The sequence below is a fragment of the Clytia hemisphaerica genome, unplaced genomic scaffold (genome assembly GCF_902728285.1).
Source record: "Clytia hemisphaerica strain Z4C2 unplaced genomic scaffold, Clytia hemisphaerica genome assembly, whole genome shotgun sequence".
NCBI lineage: Eukaryota > Metazoa > Cnidaria > Hydrozoa > Leptothecata > Clytiidae > Clytia > Clytia hemisphaerica.
The window spans coordinates 283326-308536 of NW_027104114.1; the positions used below are offsets into that span (position 1 = coordinate 283326).

The window sequence follows — 25211 nt, forward strand, 5'->3', positions numbered from 1 at the left end:
GGATGTTGGCTAGAATTTTGTCAATGTTTTTAATTATCCAGCTTTTAATGATATCAAGTCTAGCAAAAGGTTTATTGCTGAGGTAGATTGGGCTCTTCCAGAAAAAAATTGATATAGGGGGTGGACGACAGGAATTTTCAGATAAAAATTCAGTTAATTTTTCAAAGTACTTCGGAAATTCTGCTCAATTTTTTATTTGATATGAACCCTTGGAAATTCCACATAATTTATCAAAGGTTTGAAAAAAGTATATATTGGAAATTCCAGATTTTTCCACCAAAAAATTGATTTTGTATTGGAAATCCAGGAGTTTTAATTGCTTTTGTATTGGAAGTCCAGGAATTTCAAAAAAACATTTTGCCTCGGAATTCCGCCGTTGTCCACCCCCTGTAACAGACTTTAACTGGAAGAGCCCATTGTCAGTGATTAACCCATCAAAGTGTTAAGCAATAACAGTAGCAATAAATATTTTGTATGTCTTTTTTACATAGATAAATATTTTCTGTAATACAAAATCTTCAAAAAGCACTAAAAAATTAAACCAAACTCCCTCTGCCAACATAAAAGGCTATTCCTCAGCATCCTGAAACTGATCGTTTTGGCCACCATTGCTATTTCCATCGTTTGAAGATGAGATGACCATATTCTGTTGCAACCTTTGTAAGATTTGAAGACCTTCTTCTGACATCTGAACATCATCCAAGTTTGATTCTGCTGTGTAAAACCCGTCAAGATTTACTGGTGCGTTTTCTTCATATTCCTCATACATGGGTTGATCATCTTCATTTTCCTCTTCGGAAAATTCCTCATTAGGGTCAGGATGAAGTTCTTGGCAGGTTGTAATTGCATCATACATGACTTGTAAACTGGAATTGTCATCTGGAACAAATCTGACTTCCGAAACAGGATTTTCCGGATCTCTATTCTCTTCTGTTGACTCTGGTTCCGAGTCTACCAAACAATAAATACATTCATGTGGGAATTTTGAAGTTTCCCTTGAAATTGCATGTAAAGAAATAGATATATAATTAAATTTCAATGTTTTAGATTCGTTTTTCCATTCAAGAACATTTTCATTAATTTCTAAGCTACCTTTCCCTTGATTTTCTTCGCCGTAATAAACAGAAACGTTTTCTTCATTGTGAACAATATTGTTTTGTGATTGAATTGGATGCGAAACCATTTCCGATTCTTTGTCAAAATGTATAAGTATAATTTCGCCGTTGTTGTCACGTTTGCGTTATCGAGAAGAAGGCACTCGCGCGAAAATGAAACTCTCACTGCTTTGGCTACCCTTTTTAATAGAATGTTTCATGTGAAAACTCACGAATCAATATATGTTTCCCGATTTCCCGATATTTCACGCGGGATATACTTTCGGATTCAATCGGAATCGAAGAATCCAAAATGGCGGCTGCGAAAGCGCAAGAATTACGTCGTTTGATGAAACAACAGAAAAACAACAACAGAAAAATCAATCATCCACTTGCAAAGTATTATTATATATCATTTTTTATTTGTTTGACTAGTCGTATTGTATAAGGGTTGGAAAGCGATCCAGACTCCACCTCAATTCGCAAGTTGCGAGCCACTCACAAGTGTTCCAGACCCCCGCGCTCGATAGGATCGATCATCGGAACGGCTCGATGACGGATCGATATGTGATCGATGGATTACTTATCGATCCGGATAGGAGATCGTTAGAGGATCGATACTCAAGATTTTTTTAAGCTTATGATTAGTTATCGATCTATCATCGATCTATCATCGATCTATCATCGATCTATCATCGATCTTATCGACTCTTTCTAAAAATCGAGCTCTAATATTAATCGATCTTTCTCGCTATCGATTACCTATCGACACCTATCGATTACCTATCGACACCTATCGATTACCTATCGACACCTATCGACACCTATGGACATGTTCATAAATGATGAAGTAAATATTGGCCTTTTGGAGACATTTGAAATGACTGTTACAATTTTACTCATGATAAAAATGTAACAAAATTTCAGAGGTCCTAGCTGCTGCAGTGGTTAAGCTATATAGCTGAGGTTTCTTAAGATAATCTTGTATCAACTAGAGACTTGATTTAATTGGAGCTATGAAGGTTTGTTTCAGGGTCAGTGAAATGATAAAAAAGTAACAAGCAAGAAATAAATAAGATGATAAAAATGGCCATAACTCATGAAATATGTATTGTAAAGATGTGAAAATGTTACACATCACAGGTTATACATACACGGACCTTCATTTTGAGTTTCATGCATCAATGGCTGCTCATCTGATAAAAAAGTAACATTTCAAATCCTTGAAATTGATACTTTTAAGAGCCCTTGAACCAAACAAAATCCAAGTAAAATTATTTTTCTTTTGTAATTTATTGAACAAAATAGGTTGGAATTGTGCTTTATATATTTTTTTAAATTGTAGAAGGCCTAAAAAGGGTAATTTTGTAACATCAAATTCAACTCTTTCATAATATTGGCATCTTTTTTCAGTACAGTCAAGTATGAATATTTGAGGTATTACGAAAATCGCTACTTTTTGCCGTAATCGCTTTCGTTTTTAACATAAGGTCTTAGCAACGGGTACCCCGGGCATAGTTACGGGTCATTGAGAAAAAATCCTGACATAGAATTTCAAAAAGATTCACGCTATCATATTCTACATTACAAAATACACCTGTTCTATGTTGGGTTTTTTTCTCGGTGTTTTGTAGGCTTAATTATCGTCATGCAAAGTAAATAAAACCCCCTGGAAATCTTTAGGTTTTGATAAGCAAAATACTTACATACTATTGTTTACTTTTCAGGTATTCATCCAATCAGAATTCACGCTCAGAAACTTTCAACCAATCAAAATTCAACCGTGACGCGGGAAATGATCCAATCAGAATCCCGAAGCTAAAGACTTACAGCCAATCAGAATTTGTTGGCGAGCAGTATTCATCCAATTGGAATCGCGTAACACGAAAGCGAAAGTGAAAGTCAAGGCGGAAATATAATCTTTGTTCGACGTGATTTGCATATATTAGAACAGAAAGAAACGCCAATTTGTCAAAGATTTGTTTAAAACCACCTTATTTTTTGTTGAGTATCGCCTAAATTTATCGAAAAAATATGCTTTTCAACATTAATCTTAAAATCTCTTTTATTGTTAAGTATCCCGGGGCGCTTAACGCCGAAATAAAAATAAGTGGGCGGAACCGCCCTCGAAGTTTAATCCCGGGATTGAAAAAAAGCTGGAGAAAACCTTTTCCGTACATATGATGTAGCTAAGGAATTTTAAAAGACGGCATTTAAAGTGAAACAAGATGGCGGAGAAGTAGTGATTGGAGGTTTTTGTAATTAGACAGCAGGACAAAGGTTTGTTATATTTTAGCATAACAAAGACAAACTCAGGAGGTAAGGTAAATTGCGTTTTGACTGCTTTTAACTGTTTTTCTAATAAAGAATATCTTCAAACTTGACTTCACTGTTTTTATATATGTTACATTTTTACATGATTGGCATTAAAGAGGTTTCAGAGATGAATTTTATTTCTTCAGAAGGAAAGTAACATACTAAAGCACTAGTTTTCATGTTAATAAGTCAACAGTATTGGGTCATTTAGTGGTAATAAAGTAACAAAATTGCTATTTTTTCGCAATTTTTCTCAGTTTTGTTACAAATTTATCATGTTTTTATCGACTTTTAAATAGGCATTGGATGGTTTTAACTAGCCATAGGGTCAATGAATGGAAATAGTGACCATTCATGTCCTCAAAAGAGTCTCAATTTGATAAATATGTAACAGGAATTCAAGAGTACAAACAAACATAAGTCTAAACTTGTAGTATAGACACTCTGTTTGTTACAGATTTACCATTTTAAAACAGACAAAGAAAACATGATGATACAAAAGACATGATATTGTTCTTAGGGTCAATTTAGATTAAAGAAATAGCCTTCTTGTCACCAGTTAAATTTCTTTAATGGTCTTTCAACAACAAGTTCACGCCTTGTCCGGTACTAAACAAGTTTGTGGTGTTACATTTTTACCCAAATGCAGCGTTTTTGGAAATTAAAGACATATTTTTGAAGGTCATAAGCCTCGTTAATATTTTCCCCAAAGGAGGGCCTTTTTTGGTGAGATTGACATGATTAAAGAGACTTTAGGTACTATTTTTGCTATTTGCTAATACTGTTACTATTTTATCTTTTTCTTAGCCGTAGACCCTGTTACACTATTGCCCTTTATTGATTTTTTATTTTCTTATGGATAAAACTAACCATTTGAAGAAAATTGAACAATGCAGACAACATTGAACTTCTTTAATGATAAAAAAGTTACAATTGTTACATTTTTACCAATAGCAGGCCTTTGAACACATATTTTTTTCTGAAAGCACTTCTAAGTTATGCTAAACAATAATTGTCACCCTTTCACAAATTTTGGAATCTCAAAATTGATTTGTTACAAAATTATCCACTTTTTGCTGATTTTTGCCATTTTTCAAATGTCTCCATTTTACTCACCATTTATGAACATGTCCCTATCGATTACCTATCGACACCTCTATCGATCCAATCAAAATATCGTCCGTTTTTTTATATTGATTAATCGATCCATATCGATCTAATGGCGTCAAACCGGATTTACTTATCGGTACTTATCTGGCACCCGATGTAGAAATTTTCTTTGACACGCTAAGAAAGCTCTTGGAAAAGGTCGGGGAAACTTTCAACATCTGCTGGAAGGTTTAGATTACGGAATTTCGCCTGAGCCCTAGCTCCGAACTTAAAAAAGCGGAGGGGGCCGGCTTAAAAATGGCCGATATGGTACTCTCGGGTACCTAATATAATAAGCGCCCCCCCCCCCTTAGAGCCTGAAAAATTAAATAAGCTTATTCGAGGATTTACGGGCTCAATGTATGATCGATACATGATCGATACATGATAGATGCATAATCGATGCATAATCGATTTATAATCGATGCATAATCGATTTATAATCGATGCATAATCGATTTATAATCGATGCATAATCGATTTATAATCGATTTATAATCGATGCATAATCGATTTATAATCGATGCATAATCGATTTATAATCGATGCATAATCGATTTATAATCGATGCATAATCGATGACGAATCGATTAACGATCGATGACGAATCGATTAACGATCGATGACGAATCGATTAACGATCGATGACGACGATCGATGACGAATCGATTAACGATCGATGACGAATCGATTAACGATCGAACGATTAACGATGACGAATCGATTAACGATCGATGACGAATCGATTAACGATTGATGACGAATCGATTAACGATCGATAACGAATCGATTAACGATCGATGACGAATCGATATACTCGATTGAAATACTAGCTCGATAATGGATCAACGAAGGATCGATACTCAAGACTTTTTAATGGCTGAATCTTCCATCGATCTCCTATCCGGATCGATAAGTAATCCATCGATCACATATCGATCCGTCATCGAGCCGTTCCGATGATCGATCCTATCGAGCGCGGGGGTCTGGAAGTGTTACGCGTAAGCTAAATCGCGTATTACGAACAACCTCTAAATTGCTGAGTACAGGAGAAAAAAGATTGAAAATTCAAAATGGCGGCCAAGTCCACGCTGATAACTATCAAAAATCTTTGTTTTTCAATCAGCTATTGCAGCTCAATAAATCAATGAAATAATTTGAAATAAAAAGTAAACAAACCTTTCAGGAATCCAAATAAATAAAAGTATTCATCTAAAGTGAAGATTACATTTCAAAATAAAACGATTTCCAAACTAACCTAAAGTCAGTGTCTGCCTACTAAAAACTTCTCTGCGGGGTCACTGGCAAGGAGTTAGGCCGATGGAATTTAATGTTATGTTTACCGTAAACCGCCCGCGTGTTCAAAAACCTGCCGCATCAAGTTGTCATTATTTGCCATTTTCTCGAAAAGCTGTCATTATTTTTCCTCCCATTTGAGCAGAGAACAAAACTTTTCCAAGTTGATATCAAAACAAACGGCCGTGGCTTTTTTAGATTGTTAACAACCCGAGCGGCCCTCTAGTAGTCTTTACCGTGTGAATTTAATTTTGTCATATTGTGGAGAACATTATATAATTCTCTAGCGGGAAGAAAAAAATTTATCTCTTTAAGCTCGTACAAACGGGAACCAAAAGAATAAATAAAAACACGAGAGTTCCAGAGACACAAGAGGAGAAAACGAAAACGAAAAATCTGGTAAAAATTTAGATGTTTATGGGAAAATAATGAATAATGAATAATGAAAACTTGGCCGCATCGAATTCTGAAAATCGTCATTACGGTAAACATATCATTAATTTCCATCCAGTTACATCAAAATGCCTCGAAAATGTCAATATGAAAATTGCGTCATCAGAGAACGTATGTCTCGCTCATTATAAAAAGGCCGAGACAAACTTTCAATAATTGGATTGTAACATCGAGTTAAGTCTCTTTTGTTAAGTCACCAGGGGGTAAATAAAACAGACCTTGATACATTTATCGTTCGTTTCAACTTGACGATTCGTTTAAAACTCAGCCTCCTAAATATTTGGGGTAGGTAAAATATGTACAAACAGTTACATCAATATGCCTTCTTACCTGTCTTTAAAAATATGAATAAAAGTAATCACGGAAAAGGACGCGAAAAAAAAAGACATAAGTGTGAGAACAAGTAATCAAACTCGTTAGAAAAAGTACCATTAGAAGTCATAAAAAATCAACCTGAATAAATGCAATCGAAATTCCAGAGAACTTCATAATTCCCCAAACAACATTACATTACTATGTCAAGCTCCCATCACATAAATTTTACAATTACGTCAGAGTAGACTATGCTCGCCACCGAAGAGGTTTATTTGGAAACTGTTGGAAAGGGTAATTATATTTCATTGTTCGCTTCTTTTTTAAAGATTTGCCGGGTTGGAAAAGTATGAATTTCTTTGTACATATTTTACCTACCCCAAATATTTAGGAGGCTGAGTTTTAAACGAATCGTCAAGTTGAAACGAACGATAAATGTATCAAGGTCTGTTTTATTTACCCCCTGGTGACTTAACAAAAGAGACTTAACTCGATGTTACAATCCAATTATTGAAAGTTTGTCTCGGCCTTTTTATAATGAGCGAGACATACGTTCTCTGATTACGCAATTTTGATATTGACATTTTCGAGGCATTTTGATGTAACTGACAAAGAAATTCATACTTTTCCAACCCGGCAAATCTTTAAAAAAGAAGCGAAAAATAAAATATAATTACCCTTTCCAAATAAACCTCTTCGGTGGCGCGCGTAGTCTACTCTGACGTAATTGTAAAATTTTTGTGTTGGGAGTTTGACATAGTAATGTAATGTTGTTTGGGGAATTATGAATTTCTCTGGAATTTCGATTGCATTTATTCAGGTTGATTTTTTATGACTTCTAATGGTACTTTTTCTAACGAGTTTGATTACTTGTTCTCACACTTATGTCTTTTTTTTGCGTCCTTTTCCGTGATTACTTTTATTTATATTTTTAAAGACAGGTAAGAAGGCATATTGATGTAACTGCCATCAGCCTTACGACTACACTTTGTTTGCCGCAAGAAGGGAGAAAAATTTTCAAGGCAATTGAATTGAAAAAGCAAAAAAGAGTGTAATTTCCGATGCATTTTGCAAAAGTACATGGATTTTGATCAGAATTTCCGACCACCATTGGAAAAGAAAAATTATTTCTGAGGCTAGAAAAAAATAAAAAATACATGTCGTTCGACAGGGGGTAACAAAAATTTTCTGAAGAAAACGCAAAACGATGAATCATTTGACGACCACTCACAAGGCAAGTTACACACTCGTTATTTGTTAATCCCATCAGGCGATAGGCAGTTAGGCGGGGCGTTCTCTAATTCTCCAATCGACGTTTAGTCATTTTGAATGAAAACAAAAAATATAAAAAAGGACGCGCTATCAGTGAAAGTTATGCTATGACAGAAAGTATGATAAACTTGGTGGAGGCGTTGTGGTATAGTGGACATCAACCTTGATTCCTGTACAGGCGACCAAGGTTCGATTCCCACTCACAACGGTTCACTTGGCAAGTGAACAAACCTTCGCACGGGCCAACCCATGCCATGTGAGGGGAATCGAGTAGTCAGTTCAAGGTGCTGACGGGATGCTTACTCAAAAGCATCTATAGTTGCGAGAATGGGCTCCCAGAGCCTCCTGTAACTCGGCCATAATAGATGGATAGATAAATAGTAGAGTTCTCAAAACAAATTTGTTGTCAAAAAGATTTAACAGTAAGTGAAAATACAGGCCAGATATCGACCAATCATCTTTTTAAGTTAAAGCAGTTGACGGTATGAATTTCCAAGGTAATTGAATTAAAAAAGGCAAAAAAGAGTGGAATTTCTGATACATTTTGCAAAAGCATAGTGGGCAACACTCCTCCAACCCCCACCTGAAAAAGGTCCCCCCCACCTACATAGGGTTACCCCCACCTGAAATCTCATATCAGCCCAACCCCCACCTTTTTCAGCAACCCCCACCTAAATTTGTAAAATCTTTGAACCCCCACCTGAAAATTCAGTTTATCCTTTTTTCCTTTAGGAAACATATGTCATAGGTAATGGATGAACTCTTTTTAACCTTCAGAACTTATGACAGTCATTTGTTTATATTTTTATCTAGTATAGTATGTGGAAAGTTGAAAAAGACAAAAAAGTACAAAATCAAACGAAGTTAAATACAGAAAACTTGACAACTCCCACCTGAAAAATGTTACCCCCACCTACATAGGGTTACCCCACTATGAAAAGTACATGGATTTTCATCGGAATTACCGACCACCACTGGTTTGGTCCTTCCGAAGCAAGTGATTTGTAACACGTTTTAAAAAACCGTTTAAACATGGTATATCATATACAAACGTCAAACCAAATGTTTCATTTTTCCGTGAACTTTGAACCCTTCTAACTTTTTTTCTATGTATGCTAAAGCGTTTCAGGTTTTACTAAAAGAAATTTTAGCTTTCCAGCAGTATATAACACTCTGGACACAGGCTAGAGGGCATGTTTGCTGACGGGAGAAAATAAAGTTGCAACTATTGATGAACAAATGTTTCTGGAAATGGAGGAATACATAGTTGAAGGTTGAAACTTTATATGTTTATCAGAAAAAGGGTGAGGAATTCAAAAATCATATTCACTAATTCTAGTTCTTTCATTTTCATGTAGTTTTTTTGTAGTGCTCTGGAATCTTCCAGTGTTCCAGAGCACAAAAAACGGCACTTTTTGCTCCAGACGTTTCCAGAGTGCCAGAAAAAGTGGCAAAGGAATCTTAGGGAATCTATACAAAACAACGGTAACCCGCAGAAAATAGAAATGGTAGCCATAATTGCTACTACTTGCGTTGGGCTCTGATGACAAAATCATTAGCAGCTTTTAATGGTCTTTTAATTTGGAGTTGATTATTGTTTCCCTTCACTTAAAAAAGTAATTGACAGTACTTACAAAACATTAAAAATCTTTTGGCATAATTGAAGTTGAGTAACAGGATTAAAATTTGATCCTGAAAATAAAGAAGTTTATTGGGATTGAATCCCGAAAATAATGAAGGTTTTTGGGATTGAACTGCAATTAGTATATAAAGAATATTTTTTGGGACTTAACTGCATTAGTATAAAGAACCGTAACGTTTTTTTATCTTTGATAATTTCGTCTCTGAAAGAAGGATTGGTGTCTTGAATTTGAAAAACAGGGAAGTAGGCAGATCTTTAATAATTAGCACCAATTATAAGGGATTTCATATTTTTTCGGGACTGAATTTTACTCCAAAAGATTTTGGGACTGAATTTCAATCTTGAACTTTCCTCGGGACTGAACTGCGATTAGCATTTAAAGAATATTTTTTCTGGACTGGAACTGCAAATAGTGTAAAAGGGATATCTTTCGGGACTGAACTGTAATTAATATATATAGTTTCGGGTAGAAACAGAATTTTGAGTTTGACCAACCAGATCTTGTTTCAGTCAAAAAATGTCCGAGAGACTAAAAATATTTTATTGCAGCTCTTATAAATGTGAATCCATTTTTATAGCATTATTCTTCATGCCTAATTGTTCTTTGGCACTTTCTATTATATTTTTTCATTCTAGATACAATGCTCTTGGCCAAGTAACATGTCAGATTTGTAATACACCATTGAAAAATGAAATGTTATGGAATACTCATCTGCAAAGTCGAAAACACAAAGAAGTGAGTAATCCTTCTAAGTGAGTTTAAAACTCGTAGTGTATCCACTCAATAACCTTACCTTTTTTGTTTTTTGTTTCTTCTCTTCTTTTTTGGACCCACCCCGGTGGGGTGGAGGTCCTATAAATTCACCTCTGTCCGTTCGTCCGTCCGTCCGTTCGTTACCAGCTTTTCTCAAGATTAAATCATAGGAATCATTTAAATTTTGGTACAAAGGTGCAAAACGGTGGTGGCCAAAATGTGACGGAGCCCGATTTTCAAAAAAAAAAATTTTTGGGCAAATTTAGGCCAAAAAACGGCTAAAAAACGGGGTTTTTGGACTTTGTAAAAAATTGGGTCATTGATTTTTTCTTATTTTTTGCATGGAAGTAGGGTACCATTATAGGTAAAAGATGGCTCAGGTAGATTTTTGCAAAAAAAATTTGTTGGCTTAAAAAACGCATGTTTATCTATAAGAATCACTATTAATAAGCATACATTAATGTTCTTAGTCAAATTGCTCAATTTTTTTATGAGATAGATGTTCTTTTTGCTCACGAGGGCTTACTTTTGAAGCATATGTGTGTTTAGACATGAGATTTTGGGTGCGCATCTTTATCTATAAGAATCACTATTAATAAGCATACATCAAGTTTATCAATAAATAATTATTTAATTGCATGCATGGTGTTACTGATAATTAAAAGTGTAACAATTAGTATAACACTTAACAACTGAACGCTCTACTGTTAATGAATTTAATATTAATATTTTTTTGTCTAGAATGTTGTAGCACTGAAGCAAAAAAGCATAGCACCTAAGGTAAGATTTTCTTTATGAATGTATAACCTTTGAACATTGATGAGCTTTTAGTATGATCAAACTTACAAAAAAGGTGGCTGTTAATCAATATTTTAGAAAGGCAGGGCAGTGTTCGCTAGTGGTCATAAAGGGCACTTTTTATAAAAATCTAGAAAATTTTCCAACCCCTCCGTTTATTCGAACCCCCCCCCCCCCGTTTATTTGGAACCTAAGAGTAAGTGCAGTGCTGTTCTGGATAGAGCCTGCTCTGTCATCTAAAGGACTATTTCTCTGAACAAGCATTTCATTTTCTTTTTATAATAAATGTTGAATACTTTCTTTAGAGACCTGCAGACAATGTCCCAATAAGTAAAGACATTAAAAAATCCAAAGGTAAATAAATAAATACATTTAAAAAAAAAAGAAAATTGTTTAATCTTCAAATAATCACAGCAAATTAGATGAAAACATTAATCTTATCTTTTCTTTTTTAGTTTCTCTGCCAACTGACTTCTTTGACCAACCAAAAGAAGTCAAAAGTATTTTGAAAAATGCTCCACCAAAAAGTATTTTAAAGAATGCTCCACCGAAAACAACTAAACCAAAGGATGAGGAAATAAAACAAATTGAATCAGAAAAAATAGAACCAACACAGTTGCCAGACGTACCATCTGGTCTACCTTCAGGTAAAAATGGTTTTCAGTGTTGTCAGTACAGCCAGTTGCATCTGTGTGCACTTAGATGCAATTACTTCAAACATTTGATGTCTTTGAAATTGATAAACTGAACCATATACCCCTCTCATTTTTTGTAGCAAGTGTTGTTCGATATGTATTTATACTTTTGTTACCTTTTTATCTTAAGAATATTTTAAGGAGATTCTCATCCAGTTTCTCACCAAGAGCAAAGCGGACTGTAGCTTACAAATGGTTCTAAAGCTAGGCCTATTATTTTCTATTTAGATTTCTTTGATAAAGGAGTCACTAAGCCAGATCCTCCATTAAAAACTGAAGCTAATACTAATGCTGATTCTAAAACAAACGATCGAAAAAGGTAAGCTTATTCAAAAGCATAAACATGAAAAGTATGGTGTTAGTTGCTTTTAAGTTTTCTCGATATAAGCTTTGATTGCTACTGCTCCTCCTAATGACTACAGAAGGCTATATAGCTTGTGCAAGGAGATTATAGAGTTGTTAATTTATGTAGATAGTGTGGATTATGTAACCTATGAACTGAACATTTGAAGAATTGAGAATTCAAACCACAAACCCCTGGTTTGAGACGCTGATGTCTTTGACCATCTGGCTATTCTCCCCCCTCGCTCCATTCTTCTTCCCTCTTATTGTAAGCTTTTGGTGCCAGGCTATGCTAAGGAGTATCAAATACGTAATTTACAGTCAAAAGAGCTAAGAGATTAATTGATGGACGCTATATTTAAGATTTTCATGAACTTTTCATTTATAAGGAAACTAAGTGACTCAACATCATCAGAACAACTGCCAGAAGGTTTCTTTGATGATCCAAAACAAGATGCCAAGGTAAGAATTTCTATTGAAATTATAAAAGTCACTGGTATCTTTTCTTGTCAAGAATGTACCACCAATCCCAAACAGAGACGATAAAGATTACTTTGAACCAAAATAGATAGATTAGTGGTCTAGGAATTTTAAACAGCCTTTTAATTTGGTTTGGTGGATTACAAAGAGGAGAACAGGATCCACGCCACAGACAGCTGGTTGGAATGAACTGAACAGAACATGGGAAGTTGCGTAGATTTGAACCAGGAACCCCTAGTTTTAGGCCACTGACACCTTAGACCTCTCAATTATCACTTTTCTTGTTCTTTATGTTTTCAGGCACGAAATGTGGAATACAAAGACCCAAAAGAAGAAGAATGGGAGAAGTTTCAAAAGATTATTCAAGAAGAAACCAAGGTCACTTTTTCTTTGCTTTTTGATCGAGAATGTAGTTTAATTAAAATCATTTCCATTTAATTTTATTGGTACACGATGTAAAGTTGACTTTGCTTATGTTGTTCTTTGCTTATGTCTCTCGCTGGTCGTGGTCGCCATTTCTGGTCGATGTTTAGAAACTCCCCTCAAAACCAATCATAAAAAACTTTCTTTTACACTCTCTATTTATTTACAATGCAATAGCTTCATTCAATTTATTGAATAAACAAAAAAAATTTCACTTTCTTTTTTTTAATTATAGTGTTCTTTTATTATTATGCGCAAATCTTTTAATGAAGTTATGTGTTTCTTTTCTCTTCCAAGAAAAAATATTTTTCGAGCCAAAGTTTTCCCGATAACTTGTTTTCCGAAAATAATCCGAAATCGGAATTATAAGTTGAATCTTAAACGAAGTAAAAAAGGGACTTGAAGGGTCACCGGGGCTGACCAATCAGCACTTCAGATAGGTACAATATTCAACAGGAATTGAAAATCACTTAATTATTAAGGGTGCTTTTGACTTTCTTATCAAAACAAGGCATATCTTTTTGTATCCATTTTTCCAAGTACTGAAATTCAATCTAACCTATTTTTTGAATCGTAAACAAAATATTTGAAATCATTTATGACACCGATCTTCATTATCCTAAGCTTTTTGTGAAAACTCAAATCATTGGAGTAACTAACAAAATTGCCGGTCCGCAAGCAAACGAACAATGTTGAAAGAATGAATGAAGAATTTTTTACCTTACCAAAAATAAACCTCCCTTGCGAAAATGCGTGAGATTGCTTACTCACAAAATTAAATTGACACGAAATCTACAAAACCGCATTTCTAATGCAAAATCTGCACAAATCATTTATTTTCGGCGAAATTGGCTTGTTTTAAGACCTCTTTTTCAGAATTTACTTAGGGCCATTCGTGAAGTTAAATCAACGTGGAATTCTTGAATGTCTTCTCTTATTTTATCAAGGCTAATCAACCCTCAAACAAGCCTTTAATATACTCTGATAGTATCTCACTGTCCATGCTATTGTGTGATCTTCCATATTTTTTCCAGATAGCGGAGACCATACAAGAAGAGGAGGATGAAGAATCAGAAATGTTGAAAGACATGGATGAATTCAATAACATGAAGTAAGGATTCCTTTATCTGCTTGTTTAGGGGATGTCGAGGTTTTAACAGGGTTTGAGTTATAATTGAGTCGGCATTGACTCTCATTGAATCTCTCTCCGTGAATCGGAGTTTAGAAGATGAAAATGTCAGTATTTCGGTGTTGAACCTGTTCACAAGAAAAGTATTTTAAAATTGCTGTTTTACTGTTGGTGTTGTTGCACGGCCCCATTTTTGACGTGGTATATTTTTGAAGGTAGCAATTTTCGGTCTCTTTTGCTTTGGAAAGACATTTTCGTTCTTTACTGATAATATTTCTGTATATTAAACTTCCTTTCCTTAGATCTTGCCTTTCAAGAGTAGGTCGTCTCAAAGAATTGATTAACCAAAAGAAATCCCCCACAACAAGTACTTCGAACACTTCAACGTCAATGGATGTCGATTCTGGGGGATCGAGTGATGAATCTGATGACGATGAAGATATTGATGGAATGTTTGATTGGAGAGCTAAAATGGCGTAGATGGATTTCATTGTGTCTTTCCGTTCATCTGTCACAATCGCTTGAAGATGTCCAACCAACTAGTCGTCGACATCAAAGAAAGACGTTTACTATGGTAATACGATGGTATTTTAATCCGATTTAGTTTACCTCGAAACGAAAAGTCTTAAAGCTGCAAACGAAAGATTCGATTATTTTAATTTATGGCCATTTTTATCAAGAGCGAAATGTTTCGGAAGAATCTAAAAACGTTATTTTGTCGTGATACCTGGATAAAAAAAACAAAATGCTATATTATTTATTTTGTCGATACTAAAAACGATTATTGGTTAATAATCAGCACCCTAAAAAGCCTCAAAATGTTGAGGATCAAAAACAAAAAGTGCTTTATATTGATCGAGGATGGACCGCAAGGAAATGGCTTGTGTTTTTGGATCTTTCTAACCGTTTTGACAAGACGCATATGGATAGTTTAACAATGAACAATCTCCTCATAAGTGACATTTTTTGGTCATTTGGGAAGCGACCGCACAAATTTGATATTTATTTGTTCGATTTTTTTAGCCTGTGAATTTATTCTTGTAAAACCATTTTTCCAAAGATCATTGGGGTTTTTCTAGGGGGTTTTCGTTGACATTTCTTCATTTTTACGCCACAGCCCTCTCTTTGAATATTTTGTCATTATTGTTAAACGAATAACATGAAAAAGTGTTTTGTTGAATGTTACGATTCATTATGTTACCATCATCCTCTATTTTTCTTTAGATGAACAAAGCATAGAAATATAAAAAAAATATAAAATTAATTGAACTATGAAGAATTGAACTGGAAAGACGTCAGAATGAGACGTGGGCCTGGATTAGCAGCAGTCGATCGAAACAAGGTTGCAAAGGTACACAAAACTTAAAGTCTTGTAAGAAATTTCAAAAGGAGAGCTGGAAGGATCCGGTTTGAACCAATACACTCTTCTCGAGATGCATAAATTTATTGTTGTCCTCGTTTTCAAACAGATTTCATTGCTATGAAATTATACATTAAAACCAATTTAAATTCCCAAAAGGCAAACATTAACTCTAAAACAAAAGTACTTGAAATTCAAAATGTCTCATGAGGTGTAAACAACACAATTATAATTGTGTGTAATTTCATAGCAATGAAATCTGTTTGAAAGCGAAGACAACAATAAATTTATGTTTCTCGAGAAGAGTGTATTTGAGATTCCAATAAGTTGTGTGATTAATTCTTGTTTGGTCCGTTAAAAACGCCACGCAAGGTCACCAAATCAGATCAAACCTAGCAATAGTTTCTCTCCAGATTTGCGGTCGATAAGACTGGCTATCATAAGAGAGCAGTTCCTATCCTCGAGAAATTTTTAGCTCCAAAGATACAATGAAAATTTAGTTTTAAAGTTAATATTCATTTGTTCATTGTCCTGAATAATACCGATTTTTATCTTCTCTTTTTTTTAGCAACGTTTTGCCGCTAAAGGGACTGAACTTGCTGATGCCGAAATTTCACAGGTATATTATAAATTTTACATGCCGTTTATTTCTGAATAAATAAATGAAAAAAAATAAGGGTCATACAAATATTTATAATAAGTTCTTATGAAAATTGAAGAATGAATAAGAATGGTTTTGAATAAATATATCAATAAATAAGTTACCTTTCGAATTATACCGTCAAATAAATAATACACATTACTCCTTCTTCATAATCGTTTATGGGGTAAGGGGGATAAAGGGGGGATAAGGGTCGTAAAGGATGCTTTATCATCCATCCTTTGGTATCGATTGGTCCTAATTGAGTGACTGTGTCCAGTATTTCCCATCGTACAAACAAGCGTTGAATGTTTCGTTGAAGAGAAGATTTCCTGGACATTTGACGCAACCAACCGTCATTCCATTCCAACACGCGACATATTGACGTGGTTGTTGAGGGTCACGGATGTTCATTCGTCCTTCAGGTCCCATTCGACCGCAGATGTCGGGGCAATCATAGGTTGAAGCTGGTTTCCAAGCCTCTGTTGTGAGGCATTCGTCTAAAGGTTGAAAGTATAAAGTTGAGCATTGTAATCTGTTAAGATATGATATCTTTTCTGAGAAGGTTGTGGAGATCCTTTCATTTTGTAAGCCCAAAGTTGCAGTGGCAATGAAAGATAATGTCTTTTTTTGTAGAAGAAATAAGCGAAGCAGTGGATTTTTTTGTCAGTTTATTAATGATAATTTGGGGATGGCATAGTTTTGATGAAAGGTTTATTAGAAAATTTTGGATTTAAAGATAGCTTTCATTCAAAAACAAAAAAAGAAGAGTTATTATCCTTACCATCTCGACTGTACAAACACTGATTGCAAGTTTGACTGAACTCCAAACTTTGTGGCCAGCAAGGTTGACAGTTGGCTTGTCCTCCTGAGCATTGCAAGAAATAGTTTGGGTCATATTCACCATTTGGATATCTGACTTCATAATTTCCATCGGCTTTTCCATTGCACATCGAATCAAAGCCTAGGGAAACACGAGAATAAATAAAGTTGCTTTATTTTGTTGAAGAATGTTTTGTTCGTTCACAGTCAATGATTTTCGTACTTCAATTACTGAATAACATGCTAAAGACCGGCTTCTGATGACTTAGGTTAATATCTGTCCTTATGTTGTCATTCCTATTAAAAAAAGAGTTTTTGAACTGAACGTTAACCACCAAAGACTATAACTTTTGGAAAAAGAAGAACTGTTAAAGCTAAACTAGTTCAGGCAGACGATGAAAATTATCAATAGCAACTCACAAAGTTTGGGTGGAGGTGTTTGACCAGTGACGTTCATATAGTAAGGGTTGAGTTCATTTTTGTTGTTCCATTTCTCGTACAAACCATATGTTGATTGGAAGGTGTCTTTGGAAAAGAAAAAACAGGTTAAGTAGACCGTGGAATGAGAACCAAAATTATTGAGAAAAGATGGTCATCAAGTTGAAGAAGTTTTTTTGGGGGGGGGATAAAGTCTTCTTTATTTTTTGAGATATCAAGATCAAGTCTCTTAAGCTTTATATCGTTATGGAATTTTAACATCTCAAATAGAATTGATGCATTAACCTATTCCCAGTTCCAGAAAAAAGAGAGCTATCTTTGTATTGCTACAATAATGGTCAAGAGACTTATGAAATTTACTTACTGCATAATGCCATTGCAATGAGAATCAAAACTAAAGCCATTACGAGCTCTGTGTTTGCTAAGATATATCAGCCTTTATCTGCTCGTTGTTCTGTTGTTAATGCTTTGATGCTTGAATGAGCTGTGATGATTTCCAAGTATTTTGTATCCTTTTTATACTGATTTTGTGATCACCATATTTAATGATTGGACGAGATTTGCCCCACTAAATTGGTTGATTATGCAATGGCATTTGATTTGTAAAACCAACCCTCTAAGTTATGTAAGAATACAAATCACAGACATCTTACCACCAATAATTACAAGGAGTTTTTGCTACAAAGTCTACATAAAAATCTGCGGTTTACTTAATTGCCTGTTCGCAGCATCACCCAATAATTAAGCAAAATTGCTAATTTAGCAATAATTATCGGTCATTTTCAAATGATTTGAAGGAGGGCAATCTAAAAAATCCAAGATTCCCTCTCTTAAAGCAGAGAATCAATGGCTGACGTTAAGAATGTCGATGTATTATTTTACTATACCTATAGATTATTATATGTAGATAAACCAAAAGAAACAAGTTGCTAAATAACGAACAAAAATGTAACGGCAACTAGTTTTCCAGATATTTCCTTCTCTTTCAGAACTATATTATGCAGATGATTTGATTTATATCACCTATAAATTGTTGTAGCTAGGCATTGATGTTTCTCCAGGTTTCTTTACATATTCTTCTTCCGTTTTTTTAGATGGTGAAACAACTCGATTCCTTCAAAAACTTCTTGGAATCTTTTGCAGCCAAACATCAAGCAGATATAAAAAAGAATCCTGAATTTCGTCAACATTTTCAAAAACTTTGCTCGCAAATCGGTGTGGATCCACTTGCTTGTAAGCCATTACCTTAGAAAATTTTTAATTTTCGAGCTTCATGCATTAATACGAAGTCTATCCATTTTATTTTCTATGTGTTCTTTTCATATATCCTCGTGTTTTTTTGCTCCTTCACAAAAATTCAAAATATTACCAGTGGATACCAACGGAACTATCTCAAAAGTGGAAAGGTTGGAGACTGCAAAAATGTACTGAAATTTAGATTCACCTGAGTGCGCTCTGCAATCACTTTTCTGTCAAAAGTTTTTGTTTCTAATTATGGCGTGTGAGTTAATGTCTCGATTTTTCTTTATTTTAGCAAGCAAAGGATTCTGGGCAGAAATTTTGGGTGTCGGGGATTTTTATTATGAAGTATGTACATGTTTTTATTCATTTTCAATCTCAATTTTATAACCTTGCCTTTGGGCATAATAAAGATACTTCGTTTATTTACTGGAAAAAACATTCTGGTTGAAATTTTTAAAATTAAATCTTTTCCTCAAACGGGCTGAATCTTTAAAATGCTAGTAAAATCTGAGTGACATCTATCGATGGCATATTTCTGTTTTCTATTAGGCTGTGTAATGATGTACAATGATCGCTTCCTTTTTCTCTACATAGCTTGGTGTTCAGATTACTGAAGTCTGTTTAGCAACAAAAGCAAACAATGGTGGTTTAATCTCATTGGACGATTTGTTGAGATTGGTGTTGAAAGGGCGAGGCCGAACACGCCAAGACGTCTCTGAGTATCTCATTAACCTACTTAAAAAATCTTTAGTCTCGATGTTGCAAAAATTAAGAATAAAACTTGTCTCCTGTTTTTAACTAAAAGTCGCATGCCGTCCATGTGGAGGATAGTCATCAGTTAGAGAAGGTTTACTCGTTGTGGATTATTTGACGCCAACATTCAAATTTCAAATTTCAAGAGATACATGCCGTCCATGTGGAGGATAGTCATCAGTTAGAGAAGGTTTACTCGTTGTGGATTATTTGACGCCAACATTCAAATTTCAAGAGATTCAAGTCATAACAGATACTTTCAACAACGCGTTTAAAAGTTTCAGACGTGATTCGTTTTTATATGAATTCTCTTAAAAACAAGATAAAACTTAATCCGAAAATTGATTTTGCCATGGATCAATGTGGAGTCAGATCACAAACAACAAAATTTTCATTTTTTGAAAAAACTAATATTTCGCTTCACAACAAAAGCATCGTCAGAGTGATAGTAATACTGAAAATGTTGAACAAATTTCTAGAAAAATCAAAAATCAACTAGCGGAACAAATTCAAGTCTCTAGAGGCTTTCAAACCCGAGTTCATTTCTGGATTTTTATCTTTAATTGCCAGTGCCTCTTTAAACAAAAGAACAGACCAATTATCGCTTTTGTCAACAACTCGAATGTTATTGCGAACGTGATTAATCCGTTTATCACGTATTTCATCATCAGTGAGCGATTCTGTGACGCCAATCAACAAGAGGGAATCTATATAGTTAATGCCTTCACACTTAGTGAGGTGACGGTAAACGGCAGATCCCTTGACAGTTGCATGTTCTCTGGTCCTTTCAGATAGGGTACGATCACTTTTCCCTATGTATTTAGAAGAACATCCAGGACATTTAAACTCGTACACAACGTTGGAAGAGGTAAGTAAAGGCGAGCGATCTTTGGTATTGCAATAATAGCTGATTTTGGTGGTCTTAAATCTTTGCTTAAAAATGATTTTCTTTGATCCAAGATTCAAATTACGTTTAATTTTCTTAACACAAGCTAGAAAATTACTAAGACTTCTACTTCCAAGGTAAGGCATGTTAAACCAAATTACGACAGATTCTTCAACATGGTCTTCATTCACAGCCGATGAACGAGGGGTCGATAATTTCTCAATAAAACGTTTAGTTAACGAGTTGACGAGGTATTTAGGAAAACCATTCCAAGATGCCATTTCTTTAATTTTCTTGATTTCAGCAGGTAGCCTATTAGGTGAACAAATTCGAGTAGCACGAACAATTAAACTACGAAACCAAGAAATGCGATGTTGCCACGGCACGAAACTATCAAAGTTGACATAAAGTCCTGTATTTGTTGGTTTTCTATACACTTGAAATTCGTCAGTGGGCATGTCAATGTCAAGAAAATGAGGAGTCTCGTTTTTAAATTCATCAACAGTGAACTTAAGATTTTTATCAAATTTCTCAAAGGCTTTATGAACCTTTTTGACATCTTTCGGTTTGATTGCCAAAAGCGTGTCATCCACATAACGACCATAAAATTTCAATGTCCCTTTGGTTATAAGAGGACGAACGACTTTTTCTTCGAGTTCTGCCATGATCAAATTAGCTAGTACTGGACCAAGGGATGAACCCATACTAACTCCGTCACATTGTTCATAAAGGACATTATTACAACTAAAAGCTGTTTTGGTGCAGGTGTCCCGGATCAATTTTTTGAGAGTTCTTTCTTGTAGGGTAGTACCAATACGCTTCTCTTTGAAAACTCGTCGACAAATGATATTTAGTGTTCGTTTGAGAGGTACATTAGTAAATAAAGACTCAACGTCAAATGAAACAAATTGGTAGCCATTTTGAAAAAGTTCAGGAGGTATGTTCTGAATTTTCGAAACAGCATCGTATGAATCTTTGAAAGTGAATTCGTTTACAGTAAGTGGATGGAGAAGATTGGTTAAATATTCACCAACTTTGTAGTGGGAAGTGCCTGTCGTGTCAACAATAGGACGGAATTTCGGAATGTTTTCATAACGCTTATGAATTTGACGTCACTGCAGAGATATCTCCTCAAGCTAACGGAAAGAAATGAAATCACCGCCTCTGACTACGATGATATGCGTCCACAAAATTCTAAACCGGCTCGTGCACATGGTCTTCCTAAAATTCATAAGCGTTATGAAAACATTCCGAAATTCCGTCCTATTGTTGACACGACAGGCACTTCCCACTACAAAGTTGGTGAATATTTAACCAATCTTCTCCATCCACTTACTGTAAACGAATTCACTTTCAAAGATTCATACGATGCTGTTTCGAAAATTCAGAACATACCTCCTGAACTTTTTCAAAATGGCTACCAATTTGTTTCATTTGACGTTGAGTCTTTATTTACTAATGTACCTCTCAAACGAACACTAAATATCATTTGTCGACGAGTTTTCAAAGAGAAGCGTATTGGTACTACCCTACAAGAAAGAACTCTCAAAAAATTGATCCGGGACACCTGCACCAAAACAGCTTTTAGTTGTAATAATGTCCTTTATGAACAATGTGACGGAGTTAGTATGGGTTCATCCCTTGGTCCAGTACTAGCTAATTTGATCATGACAGAACTCGAAGAAAAAGTCGTTCGTCCTCTTATAACCAAAGGGACATTGAAATTTTATGGTCGTTATGTGGATGACACGCTTTTGGCAATCAAACCGAAAGATGTCAAAAAGGTTCATAAAGCCTTTGAGAAATTTGATAAAAATCTTAAGTTCACTGTTGATGAATTTAAAAACGAGACTCCTCATTTTCTTGACATTGACATGCCCACTGACGAATTTCAAGTGTATAGAAAACCAACAAATACAGGACTTTATGTCAACTTTGATAGTTTCGTGCCGTGGCAACATCGCATTTCTTGGTTTCGTAGTTTAATTGTTCGTGCTACTCGAATTTGTTCACCTAATAGGCTACCTGCTGAAATCAAGAAAATTAAAGAAATGGCATCTTGGAATGGTTTTTCCTAAATACCTCGTCAACTCGTTAAACTAAACGTTTTATTGAGAAATTATCGACCCCTCGTTCATCGGCTGTGAATGAAGACCATGTTGAAGAATCTGTCGTAATTTGGTTTAACATGCCTTACCTTGGAAGTAGAAGTCTTAGTAATTTTCTAGCTTGTGTTAAGAAAATTAAACGTAATTTGAATCTTGGATCAAAGAAAATCATTTTTAAGCAAAGATTTAAGACCACCAAAATCAGCTATTATTGCAATACCAAAGATCGCTCGCCTTTACTTACCTCTTCCAACGTTGTGTACGAGTTTAAATGTCCTGGATGTTCTTCTAAATACATAGGGAAAAGTGATCGTACCCTATCTGAAAGGACCAGAGAACATGCAACTGTCAAGGGATCTGCCGTTTACCGTCACCTCACTAAGTGTGAAGGCATTAACTATATAGATTCCCTCTTGTTGATTGGCGTCACAGAATCGCTCACTGATGATGAAATACGTGATAAACGGATTAATCACGTTCGCAATAACATTCGAGTTGTTGACAAAAGCGATAATTGGTCTGTTCTTTTGTTTAAAGAGGCACTGGCAATTAAAGATAAAAATCCAGAAATGAACTCGGGTTTGAAAGCCTCTAGAGACTTGAATTTGTTCCGCTAGTTGATTTTTGATTTTTCTAGAAATTTGTTCAACATTTTCAGTATTACTATCACTCTGACGATGCTTTTGTTGTGAAGCGAAATATTAGTTTTTTCAAAAAATGAAAATTTTGTTGTTTGTGATCTGACTCCACATTGATCCATGGCAAAATCAATTTTCGGATTAAGTTTTATCTTGTTTTTACTGAAGCTGTCATATGGTCAAAATTTATGAATTCTCTTCCCGTGTTTTTTTCACGGATACCTATTTCTTTTGTAGGGACGATGTAACACGTGCTATAAAGAAATTATCCATCTTGGGAAGTGGTTTCCAGGTATTACCTTTACAAGGTCGTAAACTGGTGCAGTCAGTACCGAGCGAATTAAACAAAGACCACACGGAAATCCTGCAACTTGCTGAGGTATTATGATATTTAACCTGTGCGAAAATATTCTTCGATGACTGTTGAATTTAAAAAATTGACTGCGGGAGGGCCATGTCATTGTCATTATCTTACTATACTAAAGAAATTCATGTTTTGTGTCTGTCACGCTAAATGGTTTGTAAGGGGGTTGATTTGAGTAAGAAAGAAGGATTTTGTGCATTCAATTCAAGGTGAATGCCTTTTATCAAGAATTAAACTTATTCAAAATTCACCGTCGCCCGAAGTATGATGCAGTATATATATTTATTGGGTCAATAAAAGTTGTATTAGGACCCCGCAAGCCTCGCCACCATTACGGTTTTTACTGACCCAATATATACCATACCCCATCACCTTTCGAAGACCACTTAACTAATATTACACTACGCTATCTAAAATAGAGCATATTACGTGTGCTTGAATATTTTCAGAGACCTTTTTTCAAACGATTAGCGAAACCCTCTTTTTCAGAATTCTGGATATACAACTGAATCACAAATCCAACAGAAACTTGGTTGGCAAAAAGAAAGAACCACGAGAAGTTTGGTCAGTGACAGTTCTACCTAGTTTTGAAAACAGCTCATATATAAACTTAGGGGCGGCTAAATGAGGGAACTGTAATCTTATTACCTTTGAATGGGGCGGACTTTCTCACCTTATTTTTCAATAGTTGACTTCAATTATCGTTTGCAACAATTTTCGGTTAATAGCGCTGAAAGTATAAACTTTTGGCTGAAGCGTGAACCCAGAGCAATTTTGATCATTATAATATTTGTGATGATTTGATATTCATTTTTTTTATGGCTGTGATAACTCGAACGGATTGTTGTTGCTGGAGATGAAATCCCTCCAAACAATAAAGAGGATCAATCCCTTTGAGCATCTCGTCAATTCTTTACTTTGAATTTTAGAATCACCTTATTCACGAAGGCATGGTATGGATTGATAAACAAGATGCCACAGAAACACTCTACTGGGTTCCAGGCTACTTCCCTGAAGAAACATAGAATTTACAAATTTTCGGAGGCCGAAGGCCGAAAAGGAAATTTGAATTTTACGAGCTCAAAATCAGACGAATTCATTTATGCCGTTGCGGACGCAGTCTACGTGAAAGTTTGACGTAAGGCAAAGTGAAACTGAGTCCTATGAAAACGAACTAAAAGGAGTGTAACTAAGTGATTTTGAGCTTAAGTAAAGTGAAACAAATAGTCGAATGGTTTTTAAGAGTCGTATATTTCCTTTAAAGATGATCAGCCTCCTCTGTGCGATCTTCTTCCACGTGAGTGATTGTTCCCTATGATAAATACAAACCGTTGGTATTACATGCTGAAAGTAGGGAGGTGGGACGGGAATGAATTCGTCTGATTTTGAGCTCGTAAAATTCAAATTTCCTTTTCGGCCTTCGGCCTCCGAAAATTTGTAAATTTTACTTCGCTCAAAATCAGACGAATTCATTTATGCCGTTGCGGACGCAGTCTAGTGAAACTTCACTAGAGGCTGCGGACCGCAGGCTACGTCCTTGTTTAAAGCCTAATTTCCTAGAATAATAGACTGGTATCTTTCAGCCGGACTAAAATCTTTGTGGTAAAACCTCTGCCATACAGATTCATTTGACCAATTGCCCATTTTGAGAATGTCATTTATATTGGCTCCTTTAACTAGCGCTTTGGAGGTAGAGGCTGACCTTTTAGAATGTGCCTGAAATATTTTAGGGTCTATACCAGCTCTTGTTAGCATTTCTTTTACCCACCTTGCAGTAGTGTCTTTCCCAACCGTATTATGAGGGG

General features: G+C 35.2%; 4 protein-coding genes across 4 annotated transcripts; 2 read left to right on the top strand and 2 right to left on the bottom strand.

The window, feature by feature from the left end:
• Positions 1-442: 442 nt before the first annotated feature.
• LOC136813370 (methylosome subunit pICln-like) lies at positions 443-1287 on the bottom strand. Its single transcript, XM_067069882.1, has one exon. It carries the CDS (start codon positions 1181-1183, stop codon positions 569-571), a length of 615 nt encoding a protein of 204 aa, XP_066925983.1. The 5' UTR covers positions 1184-1287; the 3' UTR covers positions 443-568.
• An 83-nt stretch (positions 1288-1370) lies between these two features.
• LOC136813372 (zinc finger protein 830-like) lies at positions 1371-15233 on the top strand. Its single transcript, XM_067069884.1, has 10 exons — positions 1371-1493; positions 10171-10270; positions 11030-11068; positions 11392-11440; positions 11542-11733; positions 12010-12100; positions 12513-12585; positions 12904-12981; positions 14061-14137; positions 14458-15233. The coding sequence occupies exons 1-10, from the start codon at positions 1408-1410 to the stop codon at positions 14633-14635; spliced, it is 963 nt and encodes a 320-aa protein (XP_066925985.1). The 5' UTR covers positions 1371-1407; the 3' UTR covers positions 14636-15233.
• A 147-nt stretch (positions 15234-15380) lies between these two features.
• LOC136813373 (vacuolar-sorting protein SNF8-like) lies at positions 15381-24433 on the top strand. The gene is made up of 8 exons (XM_067069885.1): positions 15381-15506; positions 16084-16134; positions 18510-18648; positions 18950-19002; positions 19252-19376; positions 23280-23421; positions 23896-23970; positions 24336-24433. Exons 1-8 carry the CDS (start codon positions 15456-15458, stop codon positions 24429-24431), a joined length of 732 nt encoding a protein of 243 aa, XP_066925986.1. The 5' UTR covers positions 15381-15455; the 3' UTR covers positions 24432-24433.
• LOC136813375 (uncharacterized) lies at positions 16347-17891 on the bottom strand. Its single transcript, XM_067069886.1, has 4 exons — positions 17780-17891; positions 17398-17502; positions 16940-17119; positions 16347-16655 (listed from the first exon to the last, which is right to left on the bottom strand). The coding sequence occupies exons 1-4, from the start codon at positions 17817-17819 to the stop codon at positions 16414-16416; spliced, it is 567 nt and encodes a 188-aa protein (XP_066925987.1). The 5' UTR covers positions 17820-17891; the 3' UTR covers positions 16347-16413.
• Positions 24434-25211: the final 778 nt, after the last annotated feature.